The sequence below is a fragment of the Mustelus asterias genome, chromosome 3 (genome assembly GCF_964213995.1).
Source record: "Mustelus asterias chromosome 3, sMusAst1.hap1.1, whole genome shotgun sequence".
NCBI lineage: Eukaryota > Metazoa > Chordata > Chondrichthyes > Carcharhiniformes > Triakidae > Mustelus > Mustelus asterias.
The window spans coordinates 130745117-130765818 of NC_135803.1; the positions used below are offsets into that span (position 1 = coordinate 130745117).

At 39.5% G+C, this 20702-nt stretch overlaps 1 protein-coding gene across 2 annotated transcripts in view; it reads left to right on the plus strand.

Annotated features, from left to right (window-relative positions):
• chdh (choline dehydrogenase) overlaps window positions 1–20702 on the plus strand; it is a 43348-nt gene that overhangs the window by 7531 nt on the left and 15115 nt on the right. The window contains exons 2-5 of one of the 2 annotated variants that reach the window (XM_078209624.1): window positions 9008–9877; window positions 14330–14481; window positions 16012–16141; window positions 16272–16406. In XM_078209624.1, the coding sequence (XP_078065750.1) occupies window positions 9124–9877; window positions 14330–14481; window positions 16012–16141; window positions 16272–16406 (1171 nt within the window). In that variant the 5' untranslated portion in view covers window positions 9008–9123. The remainder of the gene's footprint in view (window positions 1–9007; window positions 9878–14329; window positions 14482–16011; window positions 16142–16271; window positions 16407–20702) is intronic. The other variant, XM_078209625.1, reaches the window with a different exon arrangement.

Consider the following 20702-nt stretch of genomic DNA (forward strand, 5'->3'; position numbering starts at 1 on the left):
GGCGTCAACCGCGCCCGTGGACACCGCATGCTCCCTCTCCAGAGACACCTGGCCGCGAATGTAGCCACGGTAGAGGGGCAGACAATCGGGATGGACGGCCCCGTCGATCGCCCGCTGTCCAATCATCAGGTACTGCACTGTTTAACAAGTTACTTTGTTTAGCAGATTCATCCAACTCTCTCCAAGCTCTGGGCTTAAAGCGCTTGATAACAGGCCATTTTCCTCAGCACTTTCCTCCCTTCTGAGATAATTGCCAAGACATCATTAGGCTTTTTGATTATTCTTTGTACATGTACCTAGACACTTACACCCCTGCTCTGCTCCACAGTTTAAAAAAAATTCTTTAATGGGATGTGAGCATTATTTGAAAGGCTAAGATTTGTTGCTCATCCCCAAGTACCCTTGATAAGGTAGTGCTCAGCCAACTCAATGAATTGTTGTAGACCATGGGATGTAGGTATACCCACGGTGATGTTAGGGAGTGAGTTTCAGGTTTTTGACCCAGTGATGTTGAAGGAACAGCGATATAGTTTCAAGTTTGGATGATGTGTGACTTGGAGGTTGTGGCATTCCCATACTTCTGCCGCCCTTGTTCTTCTAGATCATAGAGTTACGTGTTTGGAAGGTGCTGTCAGAGGAGCCTTGGCAAGTTGCCTGATGCCCAATCATTAAGAAAATGTTCTGACTTGTCTTATTTGGAACACTTCTGCACATTAAACTACATTTACCATATTTATTTCCACTCACTTAATCACTCTCTGTACCTTTGTAACTTCTTGCTCCCATCTGGACAGTAACCATGCCTCCTGTCTTACTATCATAGAATCCCTACAGTGCAGAAGGAGGCCATTTGGAGCACCGACAACAATCCCACCTAGGCCCTATCCCCATAACCCCACATATTTACCCCACTAATCCCTCTAACCTACGCATCCTGGGACACTAAGGGACAATTTAGCATAGCCAAAGCACCTAACCCACACGTCTTTGGACTGTGGGAGGAAACCGGAGCACCCGGAGGAAACCCACGCAGACATTTGAAAACATAGATATACAACACTTTTTTTTGTCCACGCTAACAATATATATGTTGAAAAACTAATATCCTAGTGCGGGTCCCTAATGAACACCACTTGCCAAATCATACCAATCAGACACAAATCTTTATCCCTGCTGTTACAAATGCAAAGTTTATGAGGCTGCTATGTTTTTGAACGGTATCTTTAACTTAGGGTAAAATGGAGGAATTAAGGGGGTCATGTGATTTGTTCTGTATACTCCTTTGAGGACAAGCCTGGGGTGGCTTGGTTGTTAGAAGGTTAAAGAGGGGGCCAGGTTGTTTCACAAGGTGCAAGATATTCATCTCTGTAAACAATAATGAGAGCAGCTATGTTGATGGTGAATAGATTATTAGTCTCCAAGTTCCGGAGAGGTGGTAGGAATGTCAGGTTTTGTTAAGTGGTTATACTTTAATCTGTTTATTTAATTCCAAGAATGGAACTGGGGATCTAAAGGATAGCTAATTTGCATTTATACCTGGATAGAATGCCCATGTGATTCACATTGCCATGGAGATGGGCTTTGAGTGAGCAAGATACCTTAAGAAGCCTTGGGTTTCAGGTTCTCCTAAAAATATCCCTGCACCTCAGACAAGGTCAGTCTGTAAGAATCTGACAGAGAAAGTGAAAGCAGAGATAGAGGCAAGGCTTTATTGTTCTTCAAAACTGTGGAATTGCAAGGTGGCGAGGATTCAAATAAAACTGGAACCACCACCTAGTTTCGCCTCTCCAGAGTATCCCACACCGGTTGGAAATTGGAATTTGTATGACGAAAAAAGGGTCTAAGAATCACTTCGGACTGGTTTCTGGAGAACAGAGTGCCTAAATGTTTTAAAAATACTTTACCAATTCAATCAAATCAAGTCCAATTCAGAGTTTCAACAAGTTGAGACATTTCCAATCCAGGCTGACAAGACAGGGTATGCAACATCTTGCATCTTGACATCTACATGAGCCAAGCTGATTGGAGTAGGCGGACGTCTCGGCCTCCAAGGCTTGAACTCATTTGCATCTTAGCCAAAAGGCCGAGATGCCGCTTTTAAAAATTGCTTCATATGAAAATGAAGCTTAAATGCAACCCAATGATCTCGACCAAGTGCAGCATCAGCAGACCACACTTGATCTTAGCCAAAAGGCCGAGAAGCGAATAAGTAATATGTAAGCGTGGAAAGAAACTTTTGGTTGTTACAATGTGGGATCCTTTCTGTAGTTTAGAGGATAAGGTGCCTACTGTTTAGTCAATATTGCTTTTAGTTTGTGCATTACAGCAATGGCCTTAAAACTTGAAAGTTTGGCTTGTGATTCTTTCAGCCATTCACTGGAAGTTTGAATTTCTTTTGTCTCTATAGGGATTGTTACACCACATTCTGCTGCCTGACCACATACCATAAAGGGAATAAAGGGCACACGAGATAACATAGTTGAGGGGTGGCTTTGAAAATGGGAAGGAGATTTCATATGGAGGGAGATTTAAAGGAGGACAAGATCACAATGAAATTGAGTGAATAGAGGTCAAAGTGAGTTGAGATGGAGGTTGAAATAACTGGGAATGAATTTAAAAAAGAATGAATAGTTATTCTGTCTCTGATTTTAAGTAGTGCCTGAAGCCCTGGCTAATGTTGGTGTTGACATTAAGTGCTTCCTAACTAGGTGGGGGGGAAGTTGGGATATTATAATTGGTGATCTCGGTGTTCCTGGACAGGGTAAATACATTGGCACAGACCATGCCAACTGTCTCCAATGTTTGATGTTTCCTACTAGATTTGTGAATACATAGTTGTTGGATGAGTATGAACTTGACCCAGACTGTAATCCTGCCAAACCCTGGCAGGCAAGCTGCCAGTTTGACACTCGCTTGTGGCTCATTGCATGGGTAACAGGGCACATTGGAAACTATCCAACAGTGCAGAAAATTGGCATGAGAGATTGGGAAAATATAGGGAGGAAAAAAGTATTAATTTTCATCTTTAATTTTTTTCATCCATGGGACTTGCTAGCCAGCATTTCTTGCCCAATCCTAGTCACTCCTGAACTGGATGGCTTGCTAGGCCATTTCACAGGGCAGTTGAGAGTCAACTACGTTGCTGTGGTACAGGAGTTACATGTAGGCCAGACCAGGTAAGGACGGCAGATTTCCTTCCCGAAAAGGACATTAGTGAACCAGATGGGTTTTCTGACAATTGACAATGGGGGTTTTATGGTCATCAGTATATTTTATCTATTGAATTCAAATTCCACCATCTGCTGTGGCAGGATTCGAACCAGAACAATAGCTGAGTTTCTGGATTAATAATCTCGTGATAATACCACTAGGCCATCGCCTCCCATAAAAATTATTCCTTTCTTCTTAAGATTCTCCTCCACAATGAGCCTTTGTTCTGTTTGTCAATAATAAAGCTCTTTGGCAATATTGGGCAAGGTGATTTGCATACAAGCCTTTTCCTATTCCATTCTTGAAACTACTCATGCCTGATGTGACGTTAGTTGTCAAGGTTTCAATTATTTTTGCCCCAATCCTACCACTTAAATGATTATCCTTTACAGGAGCGTCACTAATAAAGATATTTTTATAGGCAAGTATGTGATTGCATGGGGGTGGTGGTATGGGAGTTCTTGTAGCTCAGTGGTAGCATCCCTATCTCTGAACCAAAAGTTCCTGCATTGAGCCCCACTCCAGGACTTGATGGCCATGGAAGGTGTGTTCATAAAGTAGCTGATTATCAACCTGCAAAGCCTTCCATTACACTCATAGCAGGCAGTAAGAACAAGAGTCTCCTGGTCAGCCAAAACCTACTGAAGGAAAGAGGCAAACCACTGCAGCACCTTGCCATTCAGAACCATGGATATTCATGGTCACCGAGTTAGACAACCTGTCAAACTCAAGTATGTAACACATTAACAGAGCCATGTCTATATATTATTATTAGATATTGTTATATTTTTACATGTATGCTTTTATGTCACGATTTAACAGTGAGTGTGTCTAATAAATATTTATAATGGAAATCTTCAACATGAAAAATGTCCTGTCAGTTTATTCCAAATTTTTCAAAAAGGTTTTGTCCCTAATTGAAATTCACAATGACCAAAATAAGACAGTAAACAACAATCTGATTATATTTATACTCTAATTGTCTTTTAATACTTCCATTTAAGTTTTCACTTCAAGGATTAAACTTCTCTGAGGCTGTTGGAAAGAGTTTTCAGCCGCATTTATGCCTTCCAGACATGTGCAGTTTGCAAAATTGGCCAGAATATGATTTGTATCAGCAGGAGTTGAAGCGTAGAAAGGTGTGTCCCCTTACCTTCTGGGGTTTTGTGTTTTCTTGCTCTTTTTTTCAAGAAATCTTGATAAATTGTTGAAGCTTTATTTTAACCTTATTAAATGTTATGAATTTGTTAGAGGATACTGCATCAGCAGAAACTGTTACCACAGCGTTGTCCAATGAAAATTGCTGACTAGCCTCAGATTTGGTTACAGTGAATCATAGAATCCCACAGTGCACAAGGAGGCAATTCGGACCATCAAGGCCCTATTCCCATAACCCCATGTATTTACCCTAGCTAGCCCCCTTGACACTAAGGGGCAATTTAGCATGGACAATCCACCTAACCCGCACATTTTTGGACTGTGGGAGGAAACCAGAGCATCTGGAGGAAACCCACGCAGATATGGGGAGAATGTGCGGACTCCGCACAGTGCCCCAAGCTGAGAATCAAACCCAGGTCCCTGGCATTGTGAGGCAGCAGTGCTAACCACACTGCCACCATGCTGCCTATCGTTTGACTTCGTTTTAGCTACATGCAGTGGTTTTGTAATTTTAGGAAAAAACATTTTACTGTTTTGTAATATATTAGAAGGAGTGGTGACCACCAAGCAGAGTAATAGCAAAACTATTTTTAAACTATAATAACTATTTACGGGGTGTGAGAATGATACTATTGAATGCTTTAACTCCAAATCCTAGACTATATGGGAGAACCGTGCATACTCGGAACAGACTGTCCCTCTGGTTCTCTATATGACTCACTTCTTCTGAAATGATCTAGATGCTTCTTCGATCTTTTACTTTGAACTTCAGACATTACCAGGCCCGTCCTGACTACGACAACACCTGGGACCCAACTCTGACCCATCATAAAACTTTTTGTATATATGTGAGCATCCACTTTGAATGTCCTCTCAGGCTTTGTAGGATCATGATGTTTCTTCTGCACACTCTGAAATCAGTGACCCTATTAATACAACTTGCTCTAACGATGGTTAGAAAACTACTGAATTGGATCTTATTACTTTGGAATGGCCCAGAATTTGCAGGTGTTACGGACAGGAAGATAGTTAACTAAAACAGTCCTGATTTCTCCTCTCACCACCCATTCATAAACAGAAAGGTGTTTTGATTTTCTTCCCCCTTTTTAAGTGGTGGTACAATTCCCAATCCCTCAGTTTTGGTGTGATCCAATTTCTATTACTATCCCCCAAAAAAACTCTTTATTAGGACAAACTCAGAGGGTTAGTTTGTTTGCACAAACTCAGACGCGAGAGGAAGGTAGCAATGTTGCCTCCTCTCAGTCATACAGTAAAAGAGGGATCGAGAAGGAAAGATTTACAGGGTAAAGGCCGCAGGAAAAAAATGATCATTTCTCGTGAGTCCAGAATCAAAATCCAATAGTGTATTCCTTCACAAGAGGTCAGCAGGCTGTAAGCTGAAGCTGGATAATTTACTTTTCCAGATGACTTCCACAATAAGATAGGTACGCAGAAATGAATCAGTCTTATAGGCGATGGGTACAGAGGTTCTGGAAGAAGCAGCATTGATGGGGCCAGGCAATCAAAGCTGGATGGAGCCCCTTTTCTGTGCTGCTGCTTGGTAGATGGAAAAACGGCAGACTGAAATCTCTTGAAGCCAGTAATATTGCCTGCTTTGTGGTACTATCAGCTTTGGCTTTGACAAAGGGTATATATCCCTTTGTCTGGGTCCCTGAGCTTGTTAATGTTCCAACCATTTAAGTGTTAAAGCGAGGTTACAGAGTTCTTTGTCTAGCCGATGACTTGATTCAATTTGACCAGGCCTGGCTTATGAAATGCAGATTGCGTTTCTGTAGTTTTCTTTGAATTTGGTCTCTGTCATTAGAGTCTCTACGGAGATAATGAGGCGCTAGCTTCTTTATGTCCAAGGATCACAGGTAGACATAGCTTCAGCCATTTTAAAATAACGTTATACAGTTTTAAAATTTTAGAAATTAGCTATGAAGGTATCTATATTTATTTTATAGAATGTGAGGTCTTGGCCTCTGACACGGGGCAACGAACGGTGTCTGTTGTTCGTAAGATTTACTTTGCCTTTTTTGTGCTGCAAGTTGCTAGAAGTGATAGATGAAAATGATGCAGCATACTCTATAGCAGTGATAGATAACCTACACATCGTGAGTGGATGAGTGGCCCTCCTTCATCTCTGTAGGCCGCAATATTGAAATCGGGCTTGTTCACTAACCATGACCCCATAAATAAGATTGAGTAATTTTAATACATGCTGAATATTTCATAATGAGTTATAGAAAATACTTTAGCCTGAATGTTACCACCATTCACACCGGCAAGAATTTCCCATCCCACTGCAGTGAATGGAGATTTGGCTGGGCACCAAATTCTCCAGCCTCACTGCACCGGGAGTCTGGCATGAACGGCTGGTAGGATCGCGCCCTTAATCTCTTATGTCATCAACTTCCAACTGTAAAAACAAAAGAAATATTTATGCTTTGGACACAGAGCTGACACAGTTAATGTTGTGTGTAATCAGCATGCACCTCACTATACTTGCCCTTGCTTTTCGTGCATATCATTTCTGACATATTGATAGGAAAAAAGCTGCACAGATGAAAATCAGCGGAATATAGCAAACCTGAGTATGGGCCATGGTCAATAAAATGTCCCGTGGGCTGTACTCAGAACCCAGAAGGGCTACATGTGGCCCCCGAGCTGCAGATTGCCCACCTGTACAGAGCATCTGGTATTGGAGTGAACAGGGCAGACAACTGCATAACTCCTTAACCCACCAGATTGAAAGAGTCTGAATTTATTAGCTCAAGGACTGGCCAACAAAATATAAATTAGAGTGGGTGAATTCAGTGTCAAATCAGATGCAGAAGTTGAAATAAAATGAAGGAAATATCTATTAGAGAAGGTGGAACTGGGCCATTTAGGTCAGTTGCCTTTCACACGCCCTCTTGATTTTCCTATTCGAGGTCAAATTTCTCCCTTTCCTCTTTCTCTTCTTCCATCCCGCCTCCTCCTTTCTCACAGGTGACTGCAAACATTACCATACTAATGTACATTAAGGCAATGGATCAATTTATTTACACTTATTCTACAAGAAAAACTTGAAGCAATATTTTAAAATAAGCGTTCACTAAGTATATATAAAAACTACTGCTCTCAGTTAATGCTTCCAACTGCCAGCAATCTAAACAGCCTCTTGGTTTGGAGTAGTTGAGAATAGCATAGATTCATGTAAAGCGAAATTAAGTTAGCACATGAAGAAGAAGGGAATAGAAGGATTTTCTAACAGGATTAGATGAAGTAGTGAGGGTGCAAATTTGTGGAGAACATTGGATTCTATGTATTTCTATTTGTAACAAATTAGGAGTTTCATCAAGAACACTTGCACAATGCCAGTGATTGACACCAAAGTTAATAGCAGAATATAGTTGTAAAGATAGAAGTTTGTGACCTTCATAGTTCTAAATCGCTTTACGCCATGGGGCATAGTCTGATATGTATTACTTTGTTTTGCCAACAGTGCTACATATTGAGTAGTTTTAGTAAATATCAAACACAATGATATCACTTTTTATACAGAACATTTAGCATTTTAAAACCTGTTTTTAAATACAAATGTTTCTGCAATTGTAAGATGGGATACAGAATGTGAATCAATCCTTAAAAGCAGTTCTTTGCAGTTTTTGCACTGCATTTTAATCAAATAGTAGTTATTGCTGTAGTTCCATATTACTGTTGAATGGGATCAGACATTTTTTAGTATCTTTGCCAATGAACGTTCTTGCACTTGGCATTTGAAGATTGGATTTTGTTTTAGAAAATGGAAATGAATTTTTCATGAAACGTCTTCAGATTTTGAAACATTTGAAGAAAGAAAGCAACTCCATGGAGTTAGAGATATGAGGCCGGTTCCTGAAATGATTGGTGCTATCCATTGTATTTGTCTTGGGGGTGGATTAGGGTGGATTGGTGGTAATCCTGGGAAGCAACTGTTTGTGGATGTGACTGAATAAAGAGGGAGCTAAAACAAACCTAAAAGCTAGACATGTACTGAAACTACTAATATTTCTATTGTAATTCAAAACAAATTGTACAATTGAAAATTTATGATTTATTGAAGTTCTGACAAACTGATACTGTGAAAAGTCAATTATTTACTGCAAAGATTTATTGTGATTCTCTTGATATTTGGAGGAAGCTAAAACTTGGTGTGCAGGGATACACGTTTAATCTTGGGTTCCTCAGTTGTAAATGAAATTTCTAACTGTTTGAGGTAATAAGTACCTAACATGTATCATTAACGATGACCTTTGCTTACTGATGTAAATCTCGCACGGAGCAGTGCTCCCCAGAAATAGTTGGGTGTGTCATGAAAGTGACTGCTGCACAGCTCAGGCAGTTGTTTGACTTCCAATATACTCGAGCTTGAAGTTTGTTTTTCTTTCATATTGATTGTATCAACTAAAGTTGCTGTCCTTGCTTCTATAAAACGCTTACTTATTTAATCCGGTTCAATTATTATAAGTACTTCACAAATTCATGTTGCTGATTTTTAAACTTCAGTTGCCTCTGTTTACTGAATGATATATATGGCTTTTAACCATTTTGCATTTACGTGAGTTTTTGTGCGTGCAATGAATCTCAAATATCTGTCTTAATTTCTCCATAGATCGTGAGGAGCAACGGCACCAAACGTTGCGGTTACAGTACTTTTCACTGTACTTTGTACTAAAAGCTGAAAAGATTGTGTTCTCCAGGACCAACACATCAAGCAGGACAGAAACAATGGTCTACACCTCCAGAGCAGTTTTGATGCACGCTGTTTGCACAGCAAGAAGTATGCATAGATTGATTGCGTTCACGAAAGTGAACGTGTCAAGCAGTTTGTTTGCTTGGTCCCGACAACACCAGAACCTAAGTACAACAGCTAAAAACTGCGCTCCAAAGAAAAAAACATATAACTACATAATAGTGGGAGCAGGGTCTGCAGGATGCGTCTTGGCAAACCGTCTTTCGGAAGATCCTAATAATTCAGTGCTCCTTTTAGAAGTAGGGCCTAAAGATACAGTGTTGAGTAGCAAGCGACTAATGTGGAAAATTCATATGCCAGCTGCCTTGATATACAATCTCTGTGATGATAAGTATAATTGGTATTATCATACCACAGCTCAGAAACATATGAATAACCGTGTACTGTATTGGCCTAGAGGTCGTGTTTGGGGAGGATCCTCTTCGTTGAATGCAATGGTGTATATCCGTGGGCACGCTGAGGATTATAATCGTTGGGAGAAACAGGGTGCTACTGGTTGGAATTACGATCACTGCCTTCCTTATTTCAGGAAGGCACAGTGTCATGAGCTGGGAGCAGACAGGTATAGAGGGGGAAATGGACCATTGCATGTATCACGTGGAAAGACAAACCACCCTCTACATGGTGCATTTCTTGAAGCTGGGCAGCAAGCTGGCTACCCATTTACTGATGACATGAATGGATTTCAGCAAGAGGGAGTTGGCTGGATGGATATGACAATTCACAAAGGTATTGGAAATTGATGATTCTTTTCCTCTGTAGACAGTTTGAAGAAATTGCTATTTATATTTGAAACTTATCCTGCAATTGAATTTTAGGACTGTGCAACTGAAAACCAAAATAAGTCACTAAAATTAATTAATTATTACATATATGTGATCTATTAGTATTTGTCAAGCAACTAATATGTAACTTAACTAATCTAAGTGTCAAGATGTTTGTTAATGCAGCTCTGAGCAGTACTTCTGTAAACTAGTTTCTAATGGTCCGTTTTACAAACAGGCTTTGAACGTTATAATGGGAATACAGCAGTGCTGGGGAGGGTGGGAAGGGTGAAATTATCCTAAAATAAGTTGCTTTCTACAGTACCACAATGCCTGTAGGTAGGTAGTGCCATAGTGGTATTGTCACTGGACTAGTAATCCAGGGACCCAGGGTAATGCCATGGGGACCAGGGTTCGAATCCTACCTACCAGGAGAGGTGGTGAAATTTGAATTCCATAAAAGTATGGAATTAAAAGTTTAATAATGAAGCCATTGTCGATTGTCGTGAAAACCCATTTGGTTCACTAATATCCTTTAGAGGAGGAAATCTGCCATCCTCACCTGGTTTGGCTTCCAGATCTACAGCAGTGCAGTTGAAAATGCCCCCTGAAATGGCCACTCAGTTCAAGGACAGTTTAGGGATTAATGAATTAATTGGGGTGGCGTTAGTAGTGCATTGCAGGTCTTTCTTTAAGCAAGTTGTACATTTTCCTGTGCAGCATGCCTGCTGCCCTGAATTTATTCATACATTTCTTCCCTTGTAGCTGACCCGTTGTCAGGAATTGTACTGTTACAAATTATGTGCCTTTCGTATGCTGAACTATCCTTTCCTCCTGTGATGAAATTACTATTGGTTGTTATATTTTTGCTTTTGCAAACAAATGTCTTTAAATGTTCTGTATTTTTGATGCTGTGGTGATATTTAATTTCTTAAAATTTAGGAAAATCTTCTGTCTTCTTAAATTTGTTGACTAGGTGTTTCCTGAAATGAAATAGTCATTTTTGGGTTTGATTTTGCATGAGTAGCAAGTTGCATGAGTTCATCATTAATTTCTTTTTTCCTTGAAGGATTAGAAATTTCATCAGCATTAAACATGGACAAATTTCTCACTGGAAGTTTCCTCCAATATCACCAATTTATAACTGTTACAACTGACTGCTTTGGAGTATAGTTTCTGTAGCTTAAGCAAATGTAGTAAATGTATAGCACGGTCCCATATCTAATGAAGGTATGAAGAACCAATTAAGTTTTTGGGTGTCGATTGAAGGACAACCGTTAGCCTGATCAATGAGAGAATTCTCTCTTTTTCTTTGACAGTCACAATATCTGTCATGTGTTGTCTGATTAATAGGCAGGCTTCCGTTTCACGTTTCATACTTCCTCTTAATTGTTCTACCTCAATTTCCACAAACATTTGCAGAACATTTTAGCGGAAATTTGGACTGTAGAATTATTTGTGGTATTGAGTCATGCAAACCAAAATGTAACAGTTTGAACCGCTGATTTATAGTGAGATAACAGTCCAGCTGCTGTGCAAAGTTTATACTTTAATCTTGACTCAGTGACCCCTGTGGGAAGTGCCTGTGTGTGGATGCTCAGCTGAGGACAGGATTTAGACTTGACAATAATGGCTTCATCGGAAGTGACTTGCTATTAATCACTGACCGAGTTCACACAAAACGTGTGCTTGAACAAAGTGTGGGAAGTGTGTATCAAACATTTTTTTCAAGATCGAAGAAGAATTATGGGATGAAAATGTGGTTGATTTTGACAAATTGTGTGTATGCGTGTTATGCATATACATTGCTAAATTGCTTGCACCTCTGAAATAGTTTGCACAGAGGAGAAAAAGCACAACAATGAATGGCGAATGCACTGGCTCTAGTAATTCATTAAAAAATACAATTTTTTTAACATGAGTGATTTAGCCCATATCTTTAGTTGTGTGGTCACTTAACTGTTGTGCTTTATTTCTGTAAAATTACAAAAGATAGTCTGTCGGGTATCTGCAATGTGTTGAGCTTCAAGTATGAGATGTTAATTGAACTGTTGTCTCAATTGGAATTAGACTCCTGCAGTTATAGTTGTTGCTATCCTTGGTCAGTACATGGAACACTGCTGAGAAAGAATCCTTTTCTATGTTGCTCAAGACGGAGGCAAGTTGGCCAAGTAGTGGTATAAACTCTGCTGTGATGAGATTTGTGCAGTGGATTGCCCAGTAATCTTGAATAAGGAATGACTATATGTTCATGTAGAGTACTATCTTGAAAATAAAATGAGGGGCAAGCAAGCTTGCAATATGTTTATTTTTTAAATCAAAAATTTAAACCGAAAGAAATTTGATAAGTCAAATTGAAAATTTGATAAGTCATATTGGAAAGACAAGTTAATAATGACACTACGCAAAACTTAAAATGCCAGAATGAGAATTTAGCATTCCAATTCATTTGTTTTGAAAAGGATTTTGCCATCTTCTCTTGTAGTCTTTGAAGACCATTTAATCCAGTGGTAACTGCAAAAAATGGCATCCGCATGTGCAATTTTCAATGTACAGATACTATCTCTCTTCTGAAGGCCAGAGTCGTTCATGCTTTTGTCACTTTGGGCGATATGGATGCATGTTGTGGAATTCCAGGGGTTGCTTATGTGGCCAGAATTTCCTGTGGACTCAGGAAAACCTGAACTTCCCGTTCTTCCATCTTCTGAAATGCACACCTGACTTGTGAGACTTTGCCTGGGACTTTTGTCTTTGCCACAGTTGGTTTCATGGTGCGTTTTGTAAGCCATGATGAGTCCATGAGGAGTGTGGAGGTGAGCTTTTTAGAAGGACCATCCCAGTTCTCCAACACAGCACCTAGCACATCATTTAAAAGCCCTTAAATTTTACCCTTCACCCCCACTCCCACCCACCTCCAATGCCACTCCATGCACCCTCAAATCACCCATGCCATCTTACCCTCCATGCCACAATGACCCCTCAGACTGGTCATGTCACTCCATGCCACCCTTATGCCCCTTCAGATCACTTAAGACACCTCCATGTACCCTCTATAGTCATGCATCCTGTATTTACTATGTACAGTCCTCAGGACTTTGGCTTATCAAGGTTTAAATTAACTTTAACTTTAAATTTAACTTTGGCATTTGGCTTATCAAGGTTTAAATTACCAAAGGTCAGAGTACCCATTCTCCTGAAGAAAAGCAAAATACTGCAGATGCTGGCAATCTGAAATAAAACCAAAGTGCTGGAAAAACTTAGCGGGTCTGGCAACATTAATGAAGAGAAAACAGCGTTAATGTTTTGAATCCAATATGACTTATTTTTTGTATTTGGAAGTGAAGAGAGGAAGGGATGTAATGGTCTTTATGCTGTTGAAAATGTGAGGAGCGACAGGTAAAGCAAGAGAAAAATTTAGGGATAGGTTACACTTAAACAATGATGGTCAATTTACGTTTCAGGACAGATCTCTATGATGAGTCACTGCATTAAAACTCATCTACATTACAATACAGCATCTACTAGTGACATTTTGAAGGTGTCAGAACATTTTACACTTGCCTTTCAGATTTTTCCCGACTTCTCAGCAGACTTCTGGATCTCTCCAAGGAGATCTGTTTTTGTAGGGCTTCCAAAATCCAAACCAGCGCACGCAAATTGGGGGGGGGGGCAATTTTCCTGTGGTTCTCACAATGAGGACCCCAACCCGGGAACGGATGTATATTCTGCACCCGAGGCCATTCCAACCTGTGCAGAAGGCCACATGAAATTGGTACGAGGTCAGGAAGGCAAAGGAAAATTGTTTTTCCATGAAAACAACAACAAGCTCATTGTTTGGCAATCTGATATTTACCAACATTGGGCGATGAAAATCAAGCCAAGAAAGTTTATATCCACTTTCCCTTTATTTTTCATGTAACTCAAATTGCTGCTGTCGCCCCCATCTTGATTTTCTGATTTCGGACCAATCCACCACATCACTCAGCTGTGCTCAGTTTACCTTTGTTAAAGCTCTTTTATACTTTTGAAATTCAAGTTACGCAATTCAACAACAAAAAACGCAAATAAAACTGAGTTGCCTGCACTTTGGGGATTGTATGTAGGCTATAACTTTGATACCCTTGGTGTGGGACACAAATGTAAACCAAAGTATGCCATATGCACCATGTGAGTGCAATGTAAGTGGAAATATATTAAATTGTATGCCATATGCGATTGCAAAATAATTATGAAGGTATGAATTTTGTGAAAATGTCTAAAGACCCTAAGCTGTGCCAACTATAGGGACGTTTTACAAAAATCTTGGTTAACAAAATCTGTGATGCATTTCTATCCTGTCCTGTCGTTACAAAAAAAATCATGCAAGCATGAATAGTTAGTTGTTCATTACTTACAATAAAAATGTTCTGAATTTCAGGAAAAAGATGGAGTGCAGCTAGTGCCTATTTGCGACCTGCCTTGGTACGCAGAAACGTAACAGCAGAGGAAAAGACATTTGTAATTAGAATTTTGTTTGATGGCACTAAAGCTGTTGGCGTTGAATATGTTCAAAGTGGATTACCAATAAAGGTAGTGGAGCATTACATTTATTTGACATTGTTGTGTTTCATTCTAATCATAGTTTGCTTGTGTAAAGTACTCATGCTTGAGAATGCATTTTAATTGAATGTTGTATGTCAATGTTCCAGGAATTGTCAGACAAAAATTACCTACAAATGATGTTAGAAATTTATCCATCGAATTTTCTTTCAGTTGAAAGCTTCCAACTCTTCCAAGCACCTTGTACTATCTGAGCATGTGCAGCATACCTTCAGGTGCATTTGGTAAAACACCTTCAAGCAGTGATAATGAGGATTTTTTTCTTCAGCTTCTAGCAAGTTTTAACTCAAGTTTTCTTCCCTCCCTAAGATTTTTTGCAGAAAAGCCGAAGAATAAATTTCATTAGCTTTTCTCATTTAAAATAAGAATAATATAAAGACAGTATATAACAGATCAAAACAATAATGTACATTACCAGGACAGTTAAAGAGAGGAATGGAACTGGCGAGTTTAAGCTTAAACTTTGTTCATTAGTGTCACAGGCAGGCTTACGTTAACGCTGCAGTGAAGTTACTGTGAAAATCCCCTATTCGCCACACTCCGGCACCTGTTTGGATACACTGAGGGAGAATTTAAATGGCCACTGCACCTCTAACCAGCACGTCTTTGGGACTGAGAGACGAAACCGGAGCACCTGGAGGGAACCCATGCAGACACTTGGAGAACGTGCAGACTCCGTACAGACAGTGACCGAAACCGGGAATCGAACCCGGGTCCCTGGCGCTGTGAGGCAGCAGTACTAACCACTGTGCCACAATACAATACAAAATATTCTCTTTAAAAATTGATTTATTTTTTAATGAAATAAGTTAATATAGAATACAGCACAGGAGGTGACGCTTCATCGCATTGTGCTTAAACCTGCTCTTTGACAGAGCTGTCCAGTTAGTTCCACTTGCCCACAGCCCTCAAATTATTTCTTTTCAAGTATATATCCAATTCTCATTGGAAAGTTTATGACTAAATTTGCTTCTGCCATCCTTTCAGACAGTGCATTCTGGATCATAAAAACTCGCTATCCAAAAAGACAATTCTTTAACTTCCTCTGGTTCTTTTATTATTATAAATCTGGCCTCCCCTCGCTTTGCCCATTAAGATGCACCAGGATAGTAAATATTTAGAGATAAAATTAAGATTGTTCCAGGGAGTTGTTCATTCCTTATCCATGATTATATGTTTATGTGGCTGTGTAGATCTGGAAAAGAAATGTCATGTTATCACAGACCTTAGTACCAGATTTCTATATGGCTAGTTTCTGAAGGAGATGGTCAATCAGCCTCTTTTTATGCTGGTGGTTTGTTTCACATTGGCCCCATGCTTGGATTGGGTTGCGTTCAAGGGCTATCCTAGATCTAAAGGTAATTCACCACTTCTAATGTTCTACATTTTCTTTAGATGATGTGCTTGAATTTTTTAAAACATGGAATGAAGAGGCTTAACTTAAGCATTGATGATGTGGACCCAGTATTCCAGTTAATTATTTACGTTTTATCTCCTTAGGCCTATGCCAACAAGGAAGTGATCATAAGTGGAGGCTCAATTAACTCACCCCAGCTTCTTATGTTATCTGGCATTGGTAATGCAGATGACCTTAAAGCACTGGGCATTCCTGTTGTTTGCCATCGTCCTGGTAATAATTGAATTATTCAGAGAAATAAAGGCATTAAATTAGTTAATTTGATATAGTTTGTTCTCTGGTGATGGTTGCTGTGGTTAGTTAAACAAAACTGTTCACTTTAAAGAAACTGTTTTGCTTCTAGGTGTTGGCCAGAATCTGCAAGATCATCTAGAACTATACGTGCAGCAAGAATGCACTGAACCGATTACTCTATATCAATCCCAAAAATCCGTCCAGATGGTCAAAGTTGGCCTGGAATGGCTTTGGAAATTCACAGGTAAATTTTTGTTTCCTTCCAGTACTTGAATCTTGACATAAGCGTCATTATTTTAGGATCATAGGAATAGGCCATTTAATACTTGGAATACTTCCATCATTCATTCATTGTTGATCTGCAATCCAACTCTATATATCCATATCCTTGATACTTTAGTGTAACAAAAATCTATCAACTTCAGATTTAAAATTTACAATTGATCTAGCACCCACTGTGGTTCCTGAAGAAAGTTTCAAACTTCTACCACCCTTTTGTGTTAAAAAGTGTTTCCTCATTTTGCTTCTGAAAGTGCGAGCTATAATTTTTAAACAATATCCCTTAACCCAAGACTCCCCACGCTGCTGTAACATTTTCTCTCTATCTACCCTATCTGTCCCTCTCAATATCTTGAAAAACTTTGATTAAAAAATTACGGTTTTACTGACTTTACTGTCATTATTCATTTCCCTTAAGAGAAGAAGCAGGCCAAAGATAGGGCATTGTAATGCAAATTATGTACGAGATGTCAGCAGGAATATGTTTAATGGCTTTTACACCATATAGAATCCCTACAGTGCCAAAGGAGGCCATTTGAGTGCACCGACAACAATCCCACCCAGGCCCTATCCCCTTAACTTCACGTATTTACCCTGCAAGCCCCTGACATGAAGGGACAATTTGGCATGGCCAATCCACCTAACCTGCACATCTTTGGAGTATGGGAGAAAACCGGACCACCCGGAGGAAACCCACACTGACACAGGGAGAACATGCAAACTGCACCCAAACAGTCACACAAGACCGGAATTGAACCTGGTTCTCTGGCACTGTGAGGCAGCAGTGCTAACCACTGTGCTACCATGCTGCCCATATCTTATGTTGCAAGGTTGTTTTGTTCACTGTGCATTGCTTGCTTTATATCTGCTAATTGCCAATACTTCTGAAACCATCAAACAAACATTGGGCTGTATTTTCACAATAAAAAAAATCATTCAAGGAATGTGGGCTCTGTTTCCTAGGCCGGCATTCATTGTCCATCCCTCATTGACCTTGAGAAGGTGGTGGTGAGCTGCCTTCTTGAACCATTGCAGTCCATGTGGTGTAGGTGCACCCACAGTGTTTGGGTATTGCTAATTTAAACAAAGTTGGTAGATAGAGCTAGTGAGGTGTTTGCATCTCTATCAGAGGAGGTCTGTGGGGCTAATGATGAGGTGAAAAAAGCCATCTTGGAACTGGCACTAAGGCCTACAGACAACCGTTCAGAGATCTAAGGAAAGAACCTGGTCAAACATACATAGAATTTGAAAGGATAAACAAAGTAATTTTGAAAGTGGATAAGGCCTTTGAAAATGGAGTATGATGCTCTGAGAGAAACGGTTATTTTGGAGGAGTTTAAACGTTTACTTCCAGAAGCAGTGAGAACTCGTGAGGAAGAGCAGAGGGTTAAAACTGTGAGGTCAGCAGCAGAAATGGCAGATGATTATGAATTAGTTCATAAATCAAAGTTTGGTTTCTGACATCAGTTTCAGCCTGTGAGGGACAGAAACTAGGGAAAAGAGAAATCCTCAGGTGGTAAAGGAGATCTTGTGAGGAATAACAAAGACAGTGTACCTCAGGTTAAAAAGGAAACACTGGAGAGTGGAAGAGAAATAAAAAGCCACAGATGCTTTCACTGTAATAAAGTAGGATGCGCAAAGTCGCAGTGCTGGTAATTTAAGAAAAGCACTGGAAAGACCGATGTGGTAAAACAGGATAAGCCAGTGAGTTTTTTTAAAGTGGTAAAGGAAACCCCAGTTAAAGTTAAAGAGGTGCAAAAGAATGTACAGCCTGGTCAGGGGTTGATTGATAAGAAGGTGCCTGATATCTTTAAATATTTTACTCGCATGGGTAAAGTTTACTCGTGTCCCAGGAAGAATAGGTAAAGAGGTTAAAATTTTAAGGGATATGGGAGCTATTCACTCTTTGATGGTGAGGGATGAGGAGTTATGTAGTTTGGAAGGAGTATTGCCAGAATAGGTGGTAATTTGTGAAATTCAGGGTGAAAAGAGTAATGTTCCATTATATAAGATGAGGTCGGAGAGTCCAGTGAAAAGTGGAGATGTGGTAGTAGGAGTAATAGGGAAATTATCTTGACTTGGGATACAGTTTATCTTGGGTAACGATATAGCTGGATACTGTGGTCGAAAAGCCAGTGGAAAATCAAACAACTGAGTTGTTAAAGGACGCATATCCTGACATTTTCCTGATTGTGCAGTAACAAGGTCACAAAGTCGCAGGTTAAGACAAGAGGAGCAATCGATGAGTAAAGATAAAATAAGCTGAAGTTCAATTGTTGGAAACCATTTTTGATCAGATGGTTGAAAAAGAACAAGAATAGGTAGAGGATGTAGTGGATATTTTTAGTTCAGGAAAGTTGGCAGATTTACAACAGAAAGATACAGAGATAAAATAGTTGTATCAGAAAGTATACGTTGAAGAAACTGTGCGTTGGAATGTTATTACCTTAAAAATGATAACTGAATGAGGAAATGGAAACCTTTACATATTTATGCAGAAGAAATGTTCATCAAGTGGTGTTGCCAGTAGGATATAGAGAGGATGTGTTGTGGGTGGCACATGAGGTACCAGGAGGAGTTGACATTTGGGAGTAAGGAAAATGCAAGCTAAAATACAAAAACATTTTTATTGGCCTGGGCTGCATAAAGATGTGGTTGAAGTTTGCTGGTCATGTCACATATGTCAGGTAATAGGGAAACCTCAAGCAGTACTAAAACCAGCAACCTTAATACCCATTCCAGCATTGAGGAACCTTTCACAAGGGTCTTAATTGCTTGTGTAGGACACCTCCCTAAAATGAAAAGTGTGAATCAATATCTATTTACCATATGGATGAGTCTACTAGATTTCCAGAGGCCATTCCATTATGCAATATTACAGCTAAAAGGATTGGAGTGGAGTTGCTTAATTTTTTAACTAGATATGGACTACCCACAGAAATACAATCAGATCAAGGATCAAATTTTACATCAAAGTTATTCAAGGAGGTTATGGATATCTTAGGAATAAAATAATTTAAATCGGCTGTGTACCCATACAGACTTGCAGAGATGCCACCCTGGCATCAAACTTTAAAGACAATGTTGAGGGCTTATTGTCAAAAGTATCCCGGGGGATTGGGATAAAGGAATTCCATTTGTACTTTTTGCAATTAGGGATGCACCTAAAGAATCAGCTAAAGTCAGTCCATTTGAATAGATTTTTGGTCATGAAGTATGAGGACCATTTAATTTGATTAAAGAGAAATTGGTGAGTCAGTGTTCTGAGATGATATTATTGGACAATGTGTCAAATTTTAGAGAAAAATTGAATAGAGCAGACAAGTTGGCTAGACAACATAAGTGGCAGAGCATGTGATGAAACAGGAAATGGATAAGAAATCAAAAATTTGTAGTTTCGCTAGTGGAGATAAAGTCTTAGTATTTTACCGGTGGTAGACAAACCTTTAAAAGTAAGGTTTAGTGGGCTTATCAGATTGAAAGGAAATTGAGTGAAGTGAATTATTTGATAAGAGCACCAGATAGAAGGAAACTTCATAGAGTATGTCATGTGAATGTGCTAAAGTGGTATTTTGATGGGGAAGGAAAGCAGAAGCAGGATGTGTTGGTGGTTACAACTCAGAGTGAAGAACCAAATCCAGATTATTCTGAATTTGACATTCCTCAAATTAAATTGGACAATGAAGAAGTTATCAGAAATTGGAATAAATTATTGTGTTACCTTCCAGAGGAAGATCAAAATGATCTGAAAGAGTTATTAAAATCACATGGAGAGATCTGTGGGAATAAACTGGGAAGTACTAAAATAATTATGAATGAGGTAGTTGTAGACAGTGCTGTTTCAATTAAGCAACATCTTAGAGGCTTAACCCTTGAAAGCTGGCACAGGTTCAGAAGGAGAAGCTGATGTTTACTCGATCATAGATGCAGCAGCCGAAAGTCTCGGATCAATTGTGTGAAACTGGTAAAGGTGGAGAAGGAGAACCAGTTACTGGACAGTAATGTGAATAAAGAAAGCAAGCAGGTGTGGGGACAGATAGAAGACAAATTGACAGTTTTGGAACCTGTTCCTAAGTTGTTGAAATTACCTGAACATAAATTGCAGGATTGTCAAAAACAGCTCATCATCTATGCGAAGAAAAATGTAGATGAATCAACAGTCAGGGCTGATCTCAAAAAGGAGATTGAGGAGCAAAAGGATTATACTACTGCAGATCAGAGAAAAGGACAACAACATGAAATGAGACTATTTACTGAAACT